At 36.6% G+C, this 17225-nt stretch overlaps 1 protein-coding gene across 1 annotated transcript in view; it reads right to left on the reverse strand.

Moving 5' to 3' along the window:
• Nucleotides 1-17225, reverse strand: part of LOC150105975 (bridge-like lipid transfer protein family member 3B) — a 315418-nt gene that overhangs the window by 215525 nt on the left and 82668 nt on the right. Inside the window, exon 4 of the mRNA XM_090393732.1 lies at nt 8505-8587. Within this exon, the coding sequence (XP_090249858.1) occupies nt 8505-8587 (83 nt within the window). The remainder of the gene's footprint in view (nt 1-8504; nt 8588-17225) is intronic.

Here is a 17225-nt window from a genome sequence, read left to right on the forward strand (position 1 = left end):
CAAGAGTATATCATCCAGGTGGTGGCTTTGCGGAAATGGAGGAACCAACAGCTTATACTGGAATTGTGATGAATGAGGTAGAGGTAACTAGTCTATTACAGAACCTCAATGTCAATACATCTGTGGGATTGGATGGTATACCAGCTCGTGTCGTACGTGAAGCGGCCAAAGAATTGTCAGTGCCCTTGACCATTATGTTTAATTTGAGCCTCAGGACTGGGTCAGTCCCAAGGGGGTGGAAAGAGGGGAAAATAGTTCCACTGCACAAAGGTGGTTCCAAGGCTGCTGTTGAAAATTACCGGCCAATCAGCATAACAGGAATCATTATCAAGGTCTTAGAGAAAATAGTCAAGAGGAAAATACAAGATTGGATAGAAGAAAATGGGATACTGTATCGGGGACAGCATGGTTTTGTGAAGGGTAGGTCATGCCTCAGTAACTTGCTCACGTATTATAACACGGTGACGGCTGAACTGGATAAGGGTAATGGGTTTACAGTGATTCTGCTGGACCTTGCTAAGGCCTTTGACAGGATACCACATGGAATTCTAATCAGTAAATTGCAGCATATGGGAATGGACATAGGGTTGGTGAGATGGATAGGAGGGTGGTTGACGGAGAGATATCAGAGAGTGGTTTACTCAGGAGTAGAGTCCACAAGACGGCCTGTGACTAGTGGTGTACCACAAGGATCTGTTCTTGGACCACTGCTGTTTAATTTGTTCATAAATGATATAGGAAAGGATCTGAGAGGAACAGTTCATTTGTTTGCTGATGATGCGAAGTTGGGTAGGGCAATAGTGAATGCAGATGACGTCAAAATTTTGCAGGATGATTTGGATAGATTGGAGGTCTGGGCTAGGGAGAATGGATGTCAATTTAATGTGGCAAAATGTAAGGTTATGCATTTTGGGGTGAAAAGATGGGAGGCAGTTTACTGCATTGGTGGAACCGTGCTCCAGGAAATTGATGAGGCACGAGATTTAGGAGTGTTGGTGGATAAGGAATTGAAATTTAGGGGACACATTGCAAAAGTGGCCAAATCAGCTCATCAAATCACTTGGTTGCTGAAGAATACGTTGACAAGCAGAGACAAGCAGGTTATTGTTCCTCTGTATCGAGCCTTGATAAGACCTCATCTCGACTACTGTGCTCAGATTTGGTCACCTAGGTTTCTTCTTGATGGGGAGGAGGTGGAGAGGATCCAGAGGCGAGTGACCAAGATGATAGCAGGTCTGTGGAATGAACCGTATGAGAACAGGTTGAGGATTTGTGGGTTGCAAAAATTGGTTGATAGGCGGAGGAGGGGAGATATGATTGAGACATTCAAATTACTGAAGGGTTTCTATAAAATTAATTCAGAAGATATTTTTGAGAACAGGGCTGGTTGTGGGAGGACTAGGGGACATCCATGGAAACTGGGCAAAAGTGTGGTTAGTAAAGGTGTTAGAGCTGGGTTCTTTACTTTTAGAGTAGTGAATGAGTGGAATGCGCTCCCTGAGTCTGTGGTGGATGCTGTGACAGTGAATGAGTTTAAGGCGAGGTATGATAGATACTGTATGAATGTCGAATAGTTGTGATGAATATGATTTGGGGCCTCCCTCGATGAGTCTAATGACTCCCTGGAGTTGCCCGTAATAATAATAATAATAATAATAATAATAATAATAATAATAATAATACACCGTAGCAAATACAGATATGAAAGGCTTTTCATGGAATCAGCTTCAGCCCTAAGAAATGATCCAAACCTCAACAAATTTGGCTTCCTCAAATTTGGGAAACTTACATCAGAAGACCTTCAGCCCAATCGCCCAAGAATACTAGTATTGCCCACTAGAGGGCACAATCAGGAATTTAGGAGAAATAATAGCTTCCTACTTCTTCCTCACTTACTGTTTTGTTGTGCCTGCGTGCACGTGTCTTGTACTTAAGTTCTTGAAAATGGCAACGTGACGTTGCCGAAATATTGAAATATATTAAAATTTATTTTAATGTATATCCTAGTGCGTTGTAATTTCCTTAAATTATATAGTGAAAATGCATAACCAACGTCTAAGCCTTTCCACGAGAGTTAGAAGTAAAATAGTTATTAATAATAAAATAATATAACAGATAAATACTTTTAATTATCTTGGTTTTTCATATGAAGTTGAAATATCATATGAAGATGAAAAAAAAAAAAAAAATTTAAAAACTTCAAAATTTATACAGATTATGGGTCTGATAAATAGAATGTTCAACCCAAATATTGTACAAAAAGAAACATGTTTGAGAATATATAATACTTTAGCAGTACCTACATTATTATATTGCGGTGAAATCTGAGCAATAAATAAACAAGATAAACAAAGAGAAAAAAATGAAATGAGATTCACGAGAATTCTAAAATTACGCATTATTATACAAAAAATAAATAAATAAATAATAAATAAAGAAATAAAAATATTTTAAAAGAACTAAAAATAAAATCAATAGAAGAAAAACTAAACAAATACAAACAAAATTGGATGTGAATTGTAACAACATGTAAACCGAGTAGCCAAATCCCAGTATTCTAAATAATTAATAAAATAAAACCAATTGGGCAGAGAAGCATGAGTAGACCTCAAAAGAGGATATTAGATGAATAATGAGGCCAGAACAGAGCAATATATCTATATCCATATTTAGTATTATGATGATGTTTCCATTTTAACATAAACTTTTGCGCTCTCACCACTGTATCAGAATCAGCATGGAAACCAGGAGACAGGCCTGTTCACAACAGTCCTAGCAGTGGTGTAGCTAGAGCTTTTGCCACCCGGGGCAGTCCCTGAGTTTGCTACCCCTCTCAATACATACCAAAAATGCTACAAAAAGTCAAAATGACGTATAGGGAAATAAATTAAAACACTATGTTTATTTTCTTGCTTTTCTGTTAGCAAAATCATTGATGATATTGGCGAAGTCTATTTCATAATAATATAATTCTTAATATATTTTATTTAGAAAAACTCCTCTCACAACTAGCAACACTTACAACAATTGTGAGGAAAATTCGCAGTAGTATTACAATATTTGGAAATGAGTTCTCGAGACTGTATTTTAGAATTAACTGCAAAAGTTCGAAGTGCAGGCCGGGGCAGACTGTCCCCTCCACCCTTCCCTGGCTATGCCTCTGAGTCCAAGTGAGGTCTTATCAAGACCTTGTAAAGAGGCAAAATGACACACTTGTCTTTACATGTCAAGGTTCCTCTATCAGCATTGTAATTATCCTCTGACTCGCATTTGCAATAGTTACTATATGGTTCTTGAGCTTCAACTTCCTATCTACTAAAACTCCAAGAACCCTGGCCTGATCAGTTTCTTCTAACATAATCCCACCAATATAATATGACCCTGAACATCCAACACTAAACTGCATGACTTTATATTTACTAACATGAACTGAAGCCATTTTCACATGCCCACAATTCCAGCTTATTCAAATCATTCTGCAAGTATGCATATCACTTGCATTCCTGATAACCCTGACTACCTTTATATCATCATCAAATAGCTGTATGTCGCCTATCAAATTGTATCCAGTCATTAATGCATAGATTGAATAATAATGGACCAAGGACTAATTCTTGTGTTACACCACTGGTTATCTTAAATTTGGGAGATGCAAGATTCTCCATCCAGTTAACAGGCAGCAGAGACCACAATGTAGCATATATCAAGTTGATAGCGTTTAACAAAGTGAGCACTCACTAGTCTAAAAAATCTCTTCTGCATCTATCACCTTCACACCATCTGCATTCAGAAGTGTTATTCTTTCATGTCCATTCTTTCTTTTACTTGCAGCACAGCAACTCTTTTGGATTGTCTTTAATAGCTGAAACTTGCAGTGGCAGCCTATGAAATTTTAAGTGGGGGTGCTGCCTATACAAAATAATTTTTTAAAAATTCTTTTTTTCCTAATCAGTAACCAATTTATTAATAAATAAATCTGTAATTTATTTATTAAATAAATTTAAATAAATCTGTAGATTTATTTATTAATAAATTGGTTACTAATTAGGAAAAAAAAATTTTTTTTTTTTAAATTCTTTTGTTTAGGCAGCACCCCCACTTAAAATTTCATGGGCTGTCACTGACCTGGTTCTCTTCATACTCAGCTTTCCATTCTGGCCTGCTCCTTATAATTTTCATAACTTACATCAGCTTTATACACATGGTATTCCTTCCACATCATCCTTTTCTTACAAATCTCTGGTTTTAATAAGATAATACTTCCATTTCGCTCCTACCCTATCTATTCTTTGAACTTTAGGGACACATTCTGATATTGCATCATTTAAATATTTTTTAAACACTTCCCTTGCACTGTCAATATCCTTCCTTCCCACTGAACTGATACCATGCCACACAATCCAGCAGAGTTATGATCAACTCCTCAACTGGTTATAATTTCCTGTTTTGTAGTTCAGCATGTAACCTTTTCTGAATGGAACATTCATAAAGTTAGCCACTTCCCAAGTGAGTAATGCATGATCACTATCACCCACTGGAGGGAGTAGGTCTCAACTTAAACTGCATTCAAGTCATCCAATATCTATACCACAACATCTCCTCCCCGTCTGTCCTTCCTAAAAATAATGTACCCTTGACATTTGATACTACTTGGTATATCAGCTTTTGATTGCTAGGTCTCAATAATGGTTACAATCTGAGGTACCAACATACTAAAATGCTACAAACTCTACCCCTATGTTTCTTATTCTCCTAGCATTTGTGTACAGGCATAATGAGTTACCTGCATGCTTTTTTTCTTTTCTTTTCTTTCTTTCTTTTTTTTTTTTAATACCACTCTGTAGTCTGCATGACATGGTTGGGCAACTTACAGATCTGTTCTTATCAAGTGCCTTACTTATGCAGATATTGCTACACATGCTTGATAGGTCCGAACTAGATGAACACAAAATTGTTCTCTCCCCATTATCATTTCAATGATATTGCTCATTCACACCATTAACACAGTTACATAACATGGTCACTCTTACACACAGATTCACATAATTCATCACATCATAATTCAATTTCCCTGATTCATACAACCTAATCATTTGTCAATTATTGACAAATTTGTGTCAAATTTGTCAATAATTGGTGTGATGGCAAATAACTTTACCATCACACCTCTTCTTGATTAACTTCTATCATACCTAGATAATATACTCATGATTTTCACTTTCCCACACTTCACTTTCACTTCTTCCAAAATTCTTTCATATTCTCACTTATACTGGACTTATTGCTAGTTAAGTCATTCATTTCTATTAGAATTACAATCTCTTTTGATTTTCTTTTCTGTTTTAAAATTACGTGTGCTATAATTTTAATTTTTATTTTGGGTAAACTTGAAGTTATAACCAATAAATCAACAGCATGTTTTATAACTGTTAGATTCACCATACCAAATAAATATTTGACCAAAAATGCTCAAAATATGGGGATATAAAAGTTTTTGCAGTGGCTACACTGCATAATTCAGAGAGATTGCTCAGAGGGAATTTGCATATTTCTCATCAATAAAAAAAAAAGAATAAAGTTGAATTTGAAAATTACAGAGGAATTTCTCTGCAAAGTGTTCCAGGTGGGATTATGCATGTGAACTTGAAAAGACATTGAGAAAAACTGCGGATGAGAACCTGGGAGAAGAACAAGCTAATTCAGGCCAAACAGAGGTTGTCAAGATCAGAATTTCACTTCCTGACAAATAGTAGAGAAACGACAAGGTGCTCATTGAAAAGCTTTTCGAAACACAATTACATGGAGTAAATGGAACATTACAGAGCAATATATAGTCTATATTTAAGATGTAAGTCAACAGTAAGAATTGAAGGAAATACAGGATCATAGTTTGATGTAAATATTGGTGTAAAACAAGGATGCACATCATCGTCATCATCACTTTTTATTCATCATTTATATGAATTACATTGATGAAAGAAAGTGGCATTAAACCTGATATTAGAATTGGAAATAAACATTATCAAACTCTTTGCTTTATGCAGAAGATGTTATACTCCTAAACACATCCAGTGCAAGTTTCCAGGATTCTTTAAATAAATTGAATAACAGCTACACCATATAACTTGATATGAAAATCAACAATACAAATGTTGATTTTCAGAAATAGAAGAAAATAGCCAGCAATGTAGAAAGCTGCATTTTGAATGGAGAACCTATACAAGTATGATATTTCAGCTATACAGTCATGGTTTTTAGTGAAAATGGCAAACCATAATCTGGAAATAGCAGCTGAATAAATTTATAAGGAATAAGAGAGAAATTAGCCAAAACACTAAACTAGTAGTACACAAGACAGCGTTCAAACCAGTTTCAATTATGGATCTGAGAGGTTAGAAATAAATCACTTGATCAAAGACTAGAGACCTGAACAGATGGTATCAATGGCAGAATCATATTAAAAATGAAGACATTAGGAAGGAACTTGGCATTGTTAGCATTCAAGAATTTGTGAGTAGTGCTAATCTAAGGTGCTATGGACACTTAAACAGAATGGGAGAAGAAAGGTTAGCAAAATAGGTGTTTGATGGCAAGAGAAAGATCCAGATGAAGGTAAAGATCTTGATGGATTGATTCAGAAGTGGCTTAGAATGAAATGTTAGATATGACAATATTGGAGTGCTACCAAGTAATAGACTAATTTGGCAGAAAGTTGTTGATAAGAGATTAATAATAAGGTAACTTTAATCAGGTAGTGCTGTCATAGCATCCTGAACATCCCTTGAGAGTACATATATCAGGAAATTGATGGTGATGATCATATGTTTATAGAAGGAATTTTGTGAGGAAATGATATATGTGGAAGTGTGATTTTAATTATGGCAGAACAGATTGAAATGTAGACATAGTATTAGGGAATAAGTAAAATGAATTTTAGTTCTTCATAGACACCTAATTAGAAATTATTAAATTAAGCAAAGAAAATTCCTTGGTATATAAGCTTGATGTCAATAAGGCAATAGGATTTCATGACATACCACCATGTGTCTTAAGAAATGTTCCAAGGAATTTGCAGTAGCATACCTGATTAATAAGTTTTACAACAGTACAGGTTATTACAATGGAGTGGAAAGAAGATAAAATTGTTCCACTGCAAAAAGGTGGTGATAAGGGTGAGGCTGCAAGTCATATGCCAATATATGATGGTTAAGGTATTGGAGAGATTAGTGAAAACTAGGATTCAGAAATGGCTGATAACAGCAAAATTTGCTTGAATAACAGACTAGTGAATTGAACAGGTGACTGACTCAAGTATCAGCAGGTTGTATATGAGGATGCAGTATCTCAAAAGAGGAAAGACATTGGTATTGTGCCGTAGTGGTCTTTGGGGGTTACTGTTGTTCAACTTGTATGTTAATGATATTGGGAGAGTTTTTAAGTGGAGATATGCAACCTTTTACAGATGTAGCAAAACTAGGTAGAACAATGGGGAGTGAAGCAGATGTTATAGCCTTAAAGAATGACTTGAGTAGGAGTGGACAGGTAAGTGGAACTGTCATTTCAATGTTGCAGTGAAGGTTTTGAAATTTGGTAAGCAGTGATGTGATACAAAGTATTCACTTGGTGAAAATACTATGAAAGAGGTGGAGGAGATGAACCTGAAATTCAGGGCCACATTGCACAAGCTGTGACATCATCGCATTGGATAAAATGGTAATGATGTGGAGGACCATGGTGCGCAGAAATAAAGAGGTTATGGTTCTGTTGTGTAAAACCTTGATCAGGCCTCATATGGATTACTGTGCACTGATTTGGTCACTTGTGTTCATGGTCATGAAGATATACTAGAAAGGATCGGGAAGACTGACTAAAGTAGTAACTTGTCATTGAGATGTGGGATATGAAGATAGACATTGAATGAATGCAATTTGTAAAGCCTTATGAATAGGAGGAAGAGAGGGTATGTGAATGAAACATTTAAGTCGGTAAGGGTTAAGTGGAACAAAGTTTTCATAGAATGGGAGATGGCCATCCATGGAAACTGTATAAGGAGGATGTGAGCAAAGGAATGAGGAGCAGGTTCTTTGCATGGAGAGTGGAATGCATTGCCTGAGTGTAACTCTGAATGTGGGTATACTGAATGAGTTTAAGGCATGGTTTGATGAGATTTGTGTGTGACAGTGTCTCCTGTGATGAGTTTTTGACTGCTTGAAGGTCTGATATTAATAATAATAATTTATTATATACTATAAAATCTAATTGGTTACTATTTTTGTTTAAAGTATTTTCTCCATATATTACAACCCTAAGTGCTAATTTTATAAATAACAAAAATTATACTTATAAAGTGACTCACCTGTAACTAGGCTGATGTTAATAATAATTTATATACTAAAAAATTATTAATTGGTTATAATTTTTGTTGAAAGCATTTTCTCCATATATTACCCATAAGTATTCATTTTATAAACAACAAAAATAATACTTCTGATAAAGTGACTCACCTGTAACTAGGCTGACCACTTCCAGGAGATGGAGGCCTGAGATCTTCACAAGTCTCCATTTCCACTAGAACTTCATCTAAAGACTATTTTATGGATAAAACATAATTACATAAAAATTCTGAAATTGATTAGTTACGGCATTTCTACATTGTAAAAAAAGAAATTAAATGTATTGTATTAAATACATATATGAATATAATAATTATTATTTGAGTAGCTCCAGGGAGTCCCAGGGATCATCACAGAAGGCCCTCTAACTCAAACAATACTTATCTTGTTTTGAATTTGTTTAATGATTCTGTGCTAACCTTTACTGCACAAGCACATTAGTTCACTCACTGGCCACTTACCATAAATAAAATCTATTCATCATAAATAAAGGAGTCCAACATATCAACTTTATTCTCTTTGACTCTATACCCCATATTTTAATATCTGTTATCCAGTTAGAGGGTGGTCAGTAGACCGAAGGAAGGCAGTTTGCAAAGCAGGTCTTGATGCCAAATATGATCAAAAGCCCTGGATATATCAATGGCAACAGTGCATGTTTCTAGCAGAGGGTGACGTATGCGAAGAGATCACAGGCATTAACATCCACTAATGCCTATCGTAAAAAGCAAAAACGGCAGCAATAAAGCCCAACGACGACAGAGTACGTCAGGCATATCCAATGCAGTGAAAGTGTCCAGCACTGATAAATCTAATGATGCTATCAAGTGCCACAGCTGCAGACTAGAGGTCACAGACACCAAAAAAAGCTCCCCTATGCAATATCTGTACCAATGGTCACATTCTAAATGCATAAAAATTTACAAATAGGCATATAAATCTCTTGTAAACCAGAACCAGCCTTTCTTCTGCCCACTGTGCTTCCCTCGGTGAAACAGTTCCTGGTCTTGGAAAAATGCATTTAAAGATTAGAGCAGTGCCTTGCTACTATTGACCAAACACTCTCCAGCAAAATTAAATTAACGGAAGAAAAGCTAAAACAAATCCACAATCAGTGCTTAGAAGAAAAATTACCCACCACCGATGCTAGCCAGCTCCCGAGTCTCATTGTATGAATGGTGCCCGACTTGATCAAGGCCAAAAAATAAATAAATAAATAAATAAAAAATAAAAGAAATATGTATAATGCCATTATCCTCAACTTCCACATCAAAAGCAACGCGACACTGAAGGAAGACATTACCAAACTAATGGAAAAATCCAGTTTCGCTTGCAACAAAATCAACAGATGCCACTGTTTTGGACTATGACCAAAAAAAGTGATGGGATGACTTTCCTGCGACAGACTGGTGAGTGCATCAGAACTAATGCTGGCTGTCAACAATCTCAAACCAAGTTCTTCCCAATCACGTATACATGCCCAGCCTGACCTTACCTTTACCCGGTGCGAACAAGGCTCACAACTTCCAAACAACTGGAAGAAAAATTACAGTGCCAACGAAACATGGTGCATCGACTACAAAAGAGGAATTCTAGTGCAGAAATTGAGTGGTACAGGTATTGTACTGTACCACTGTATTGTACTGTAATCAAGTACTGTACAGGGTATATGACCGACTGGTCAACAACAAATTGCACAGGGATTTTCAGATCCACTTTACAAATATACATGGTCTCTGCTCCAACCTCAACAGTGTTTACTACCCTATAGTCTGCACCACCCTCACTGCTTTTTCTAAACAGACACCCAAACTGCAGGCTCTCCAAGCACTACTCATCTGAACATCATACACACTCTTCGACTCCTTTCAGCACAATGGCAGCATTTGTACATATGTTTGCTCTGACATACCACACCAGAAAGCATTCAACTTGGCACCTGATCATTATCTACTTTAGCTGAAAATCTCTCTGTCCCACTCTGTCAAATTCATATGTTGTCTATATCGGTCTTCCCATGCTACCATCTATTCAGAGCTCCTTGATTTCCTCTCTTTGAAAGTGAGAAACTCTTTGATTCCTCACTCCACTCTAAAGTCCCATCCCCTAAGTAAGTCCTGATTCTACAAAAGATGTGTCAAGGCTATACAAATGAAGAACCAAACATACCGCACCTGGCCATCATCAAGAACTACGACTTTTCTCACAGCTTACACCAAAGTCCAAAACAGCTATAAGAAAATCATGATGGCAAGTTTTTGATCAAGGCATTTTTTGGCCTTGATCAAAGCACCACAAGCAAGAAACCTGCATCACACCCAAATAACAGCTGTGCATTTTGGTGTTTGGCCAAAGCAGTTGGCTACAACTTTTCCCAACATTGCTCGCACTGCACCAGATGGGTCTATTGCATCATCATCCATAGAGAAAGCTGATCTCCTGGTATCATACTTTTCCTCAAATACCTGCATAGATATGATTTTGTTAATTGTTCCCCCAACCATTCCAAACATCCAACACTCAATGCCTCCACTAACCTTTCACTAGGAAGTGATCACAAAAATCTTGTCCAAATTGGATACCAAAAAGTCCCCTGGCCCTGATAGCAGTCCTTCAATTGTCCTGAAAATCTGTGCTCCAGAGTTGACTCCTATACCATATTGCCTCTTTATTTTCTCATACTCCATCACCACCTACTCTACACTCTGGAAATTAGCACATATCCAAACTACTTCCAAGAAGGGTAACAAATCCTTACCATCAATCAACCTATCACTCAATCTTTCTCACCTCAGTCATCTCCAAAGTAATGGATAGAACCATCAACAGCCAACTTCTATGCTATCCTGATAGTACTCACCTAATAAACTCACCAATGTCATTCAACAGGGGATCTGCTCACATGTCACATACCTCTAAATAAGCACTATGGAAAAGTTTGTTGAATCCAATTGGTTGCACAAGATATCTCTAAGGCTTTCGACTGGATCTGGCATGAGGGCCTATTAAGTAACTTCCATAATTCGGTCTGTCTTGTGAATTCTGCAACTGGGTCACCAGTTTTCTCACATCAACATCACACACATTGCATGTGATGGTTGGCAGTTCCCTATCTTCTAACCATGCAACTAATGCTGGGGTCCAACAAGATTCTGTCTTGTGGGACCCCTTGTGGGATATTCTCAACTATCCTCCTTCTTCTATACATCAATGATCTGCTCCAGTTGACTTCAAATCCAATACACAGTTTTGCAAATGGCAGTATACTACATTCCTCCTCACTCGACAAACCTTGCATCAAACAAACCACCACAATTCACAGAGCAATAACTTCTGAAAGCCTAAATTCTGATATCCAAACTATTCTTTGATGGGGCTCAATAACCTTGTCAATTTCAATGCCTGCAAAACACAGTTCTGCCTTATTTCCCACAAAAGCGTCTAGTATTTACCATGCAGTAAATACTAGACGATTGTGCAGGAGTGGTTTGAGTGAATTGGTAAGAGATGAGTAGTTAATCAATTTGACTGCTGTCCTCTGTATTGTGTTGAATATTTTTAGGGAATTCTTTGGGATCCCTTCCCAGATGTGCAGGCAGTAGATAGTGCTGCCCGCATATAATAGATAGTGCTGTTTGAGGATAAAGTAATGCCTTGAACGAAGGAAGAATCCTAATTTTTCAGATGCCAAGGAGGAAGTGGTTGTAATGTGTTTATGCCAAGAGAGCCTCGATGTCAAGGTTACTTTGACAATACCCAAATTTCTAGAAAAGAGGAGATCTCTCTCTCCTTGGGATTACCTTGACATTGAGGCTCTCTTGGCATAAACATATTACAACCACTTCCTCCTTGGCATCTGAAAATTAGGATTCCTCTTTCATTCAAGGCATTACTTTATCTTGAAACAGCACTATCTACTATATGCGCATCCAGGGAGGTGCCCCAAAGAGTGTCCTAAAAATATTCAACACAATACAGAGGACAGCAGTCAGATTGATTAACAACATCTCTTACCAATTCGCTCCAACCACTCTTGCACAAGCGTCTAATATCTACTGCATGCATCTTCTCTAAATATTTCCATGGTAAATGTTCATCAGAGCTATCATCAATAGTTCCCCCCCCCCCCACTCCATCTCCCTCCCTACCAAATCCAAACACATGTGCAGTTACTACCTAACATCTCTTCACAGTCAAACTCCATACTTGCAGAACAAGTTCCTCTTCCTTCATCCTTACTGCTGCTGTATTCTAGAACAGCCTCCCAATTCCATATGTTTCCCAAGGAATACAATGCACCTTCAAATCCAATGTAAACGAGTTCCTTACTTCTGAACTCTTCCCAAGCTTTCAAAGCATGAGTGGATTTGGGATAATATACAGTTAAGAGGTAGTAGGGTGTAAAATAGCATCTTGAACAAAAGAATGCCTAATTTTTTGAATGCTGAGGAAGCTTTTTGTGATTATGCTAGGAGAGACTGTAGGTAAATGTTGGTCCAAGAAGAAAGATCTGATTTTGTATAGTGACTTGTGTATTTCTGAAGCTGAAGGTAAAGATAGGCAAAATAAGATCTCTTGCAAGAGAAAAGGCAAGACTGTGTTTTGGTTGCACTGAACGTGAGCAGATCTGTTGGTTACTGCTTAAGGCACAGATTATACTTAAAGATTGGGATGTACTGCATGGTTTATCAAATGAGTAGGATGAATGAAAAGTAGCAAAGCTGTGGATAGGACTAATGGTGATTGAGAGTAGGTCATTTTATGTACAGAAGAAAGAGAGTAAGTTAGGACAGAGCCTCGGGAGGGAGTCATTTACCATGACTCACAGAGAACTACCATAGAGAAAGCTGGCTACCCACTCACAGAGGATGGCATATAGATCGAAGGATGGCAATTTGTTTAGTAGGCCTGGATGCCTGACATGGTCAAATGCTCTGGAAATATCAAGAGCGATAGCTTTCTCCATTAGATATAGTGTAATCATCTTTGTCCTGTCGTATTCTTCCATGTTATTTTAAATTTTCAGATTCATAAAATTCAGAAAATATGCATATTATTTCTGGGAAAACTCCCATGTTACGGCTATTTTGCCTGCTTTAGTTTAGGAGTGCCCCTGTTTAAATGTCATTGGCTATTTACTCATGGATTCTTAGGGCATTGTGAGTGTAAATGTACCAAAAAGTATATGTAGCATAAGGAATAGAAATTTACACATACCTTTTTCTGGGTGTTGCGGCTTTTCCTCTTTCTGCGATGTCGAAAAACTACTGAGTGTGTGTGTGGGGGGGTAGGCAATTTGGTAGAATTAAGTTAGAAAAACCCGAGTTTTTTTCCATAATATATATAAACATATATATTATATTATATAGGGTGGGGAAAAGGTGAAAGGGTTGATTTTTTAAAATAGGGAGGGGGAAGGGGAAAGGTGGTTGATGGGGTGCGGTCCGTTTCGACTATTCGTGGTCGTCATCTGAACACGTTTCAGATGACGACCACGAATAGTCAAAACGGACCACATCCCGTCAACCACCTTCCCCCTCCCTATTTTAAAAAATCAACCCTTTCACCTTTTCCCCACCCTATATAATATAATATATATGTTTATATATATATTACGGGAAAAAACCCGGGTTTTTCTAACTTAATTCTACCAAATTGCCTACCCCCCACACACACACTCAGTAGTTTTTCGACATTGCAGAAAGAGGAAAAGCCGCAACACCCAGAAAAAGGTATGTGTAAATTTCTATTCCTTTATGCTACATATACTTTTTGGTACATTTACACTCACAATGCCCTAAGAATCCATGAGTAAATAGCCAATGACATTTAAACAGGGGCACTCCTAAACTGAAGCAGGCAAAATAGCCGTAATTATAATAATTCAGAAAATATGTTCTTAGTTCCACACTCAATCTATGTTCAGTTCCATCTCCAAGGTTTTGCAAAACCATATATACTATTCTCAACAGAAACTCAGATTTAGCTTAATCAAACACTACGTGCTACTATTTTCCTGGTAACACTTTCTTTGACTCTCTTCATCTCAAAGGTGGCATTTGTACGTTATGGTTTGCTCTGATATACCATGACAGAGTTTCAAAAGAGAATCTCCTTTTCTTGATGCTCTTTGACTAAAATTCTCTCTCTCTTTTTTCTCTCACTATCAAATTCATTTGCTGTCTAACTCTCCTCATACCAACCCTTCTGAACTTTTGGATTTCCTCTCTTTAAATATCAGGAATAGATGTTGGGATATTTGCTACCAACAGTGATCTTGCACAGACTGTTCACACGCCTATCAGAATACTAGATAAATCCAATCACTCTCCAAATGCCTCTTGCTCTCTTTCATGGAAGAAATATTCAACACTACGCTGTGATCATTATTGCTAAAGACAGTCTGTGTAAGATCATTGGTGATAGCAAATGTCTCAACATCTATTCATGCCATTTAAAGAAAGGAAACCCAAAATTTCAGAATGGTTGGCATGAAAGTTAGCAAATGAATTTGATAGATTGAGAGAGAGAATTTTAGCCAGACACTTATAATGCTATATATGGCATTGTAAATATGCCAACTAGAACAGTCTTTATACCTTTTTGCATTATTTCCTCGGGTGAATTCTTGTTTTAAGTCTTTTGATACAAAAATTGCATTGAACATGTCACTAAAGTAAATTTTCATCTCTTATTTAATTCTTGGTTCTCTAAGATGTGTCAAAGCTATACAAAAAAGAACTTAACATATTGCAATTGGCTTACATTGAAATTTTAATCTTCCTTTGCTGTTTACAAAAAATCCAAAGCAACTGCAAGGAAACTACCAAGAATTCTGCAAGATTAATAATATTGTTTGCATATTTAATGCAATTGGTATTCATGCCATTTATTTGTAGACCAGGTTCTTTGGCTATGGTTATGCATATTTTTTCATGATAGACAGTAAATAAGGACTGCCTAAAGATGAAAAATATATAACCTGAAGAACTCCACTTAGCCTTTTAAGGAATCTCAAGAACCAAACTGGGATTATGATCCAAAGCAACTGCAAGGAAACTACCAAGAATTCTGCAAGAATAATAATAATACTGTTTGCATATTTAAAGCAATTGATATTCATGCCATTTATTTGTAGACCTGGTTCTTTGGCTATGGTTATGCATATTTTTTCATGATAGACAATAAATAGGGACTGCTTAAAGGTGAAAGCTATATAACCTGGAGACCTCCACGTAGTCTTATTACTGAAGAATTTCCTTTATGAGTTTTTCTAGTAAGATTCATGGTTGAGAAAAAATCATCATCATCATCATGACATGCTTGTCAAAGATTTAGGTCTAGAGTGGCCTTAGAAGTCATCGTTAAATATCTTCATGGGATGTCCTGGTTTCCTTTTTCGTAATGGTTTGTAATTCAAGGCTTGTTTTGGTAATGTTTCTGTTTCCATTCTTTCAACATGTTCCATCTATTTATGTTTATATTTTTTAATTTTTTCTATTACTGATTCCTGGTTGAATTCTTTCATAATTTGTCACCTTTTTATTAAATTACTCTGGATTTAGAGAAAGATGTTGAAAGTTTATTTTTCACTTGGTTAGACTATAATAAATTTAGTTTAATCCTTTATCCAAGTGTGAGCAAACAAAATTAAACTAAATTTATTATAGTCTAACCAAGTGAAAAATAAACTTTCAACATCTTTCTCTAAATGCAGAGTAATTTAATAAAAAGGTGGCACACCATTTGGCAACTCCTATAGGTAGAGATGACCTTGCTATTGCTTCCGCCTGGTATCCCCACATCTGGGCTTGGCTCCCACTGAAGAGACCTCAATAAAGGTCGAAACTAGTTGATAATGGCCCTCCCCTTAATGTGTAACATTATACATATCTGCAAAGAGAAGCATTTTGCATTTTAGAAGATACTGAGATAGGAGTGATGCTAGCTTGCTCCACCTTTGCAACGGATTGCCCGGTGTTGTACTACCTTACCTCAGTCCTGAAGATACTTTCAGGCGCAAACTTTGTTTGCTCACACTTGGATAAAGGATTAAACTAAATTTATTATAGTCTAACCAAGCGGAGGAAAAAAAAACAACTTCCAACATCTTCCTCTAAATCGAGAGTAATTTAATAAAAAGGTGACACACCATTTGGCAACTCCTATAGGTAGAGATGACCTTGCTATTGCTTCTGCCTGGTATCTCCACGTCTGGGCATGGCTCCCACTGAAGAGACCTCAATAAAGGTTGAAACTAGTCTGGGTAGTAGCCCTCTCCTTAATGCATAACATTATACATATCTGCAAGGAGATGTGTTTTGCATTTTGGGAGATACTGAGATAGGAGTGATGTTATGCTCCACCTTTGCAATAAGTTACCCGGTATTGTACTACCTTACCCCAGTCCTGAAGATACTTTCAGGTGCAAACTTTGTTTGCTCACACTTGGATAAAGGATTAAACTAAATTTATTATTGTATTCTCTTCTTTTCTCTATTATTAATTTTAGGCAAAAGGCCAGGTCTATACATGATCATCCTTTTCTAAATCCATTCTGTACTTCTAAAATAGTTTTAAGAATATTTTATTAGTTTGTTATTTAAAATTCTGCTACATATTTTATAACAGGAATTTAGAATACTTATACCCCTATAATTTTTAGGGTCATCTATACTACCTTTTTTTAAAGATAGGGATCACTATTGCTTTTTTTTTCCATTCTATTAGTGGGTAACTTGCTGAATAGATTTTATTTAAAAATAATAAGTCTTTCTTTGAAGCTTATTCCTGAATATTTATATAATTCTGAACCTAACTTATCTTCTCCAG

The sequence above is a fragment of the Typopeltis vanoorti genome, chromosome 6 (genome assembly GCF_054136105.1).
Source record: "Typopeltis vanoorti isolate ZY-2024b chromosome 6, IOZ_Tvanoo_1.0, whole genome shotgun sequence".
Classification (NCBI taxonomy): domain Eukaryota; kingdom Metazoa; phylum Arthropoda; class Arachnida; order Uropygi; family Thelyphonidae; genus Typopeltis; species Typopeltis vanoorti.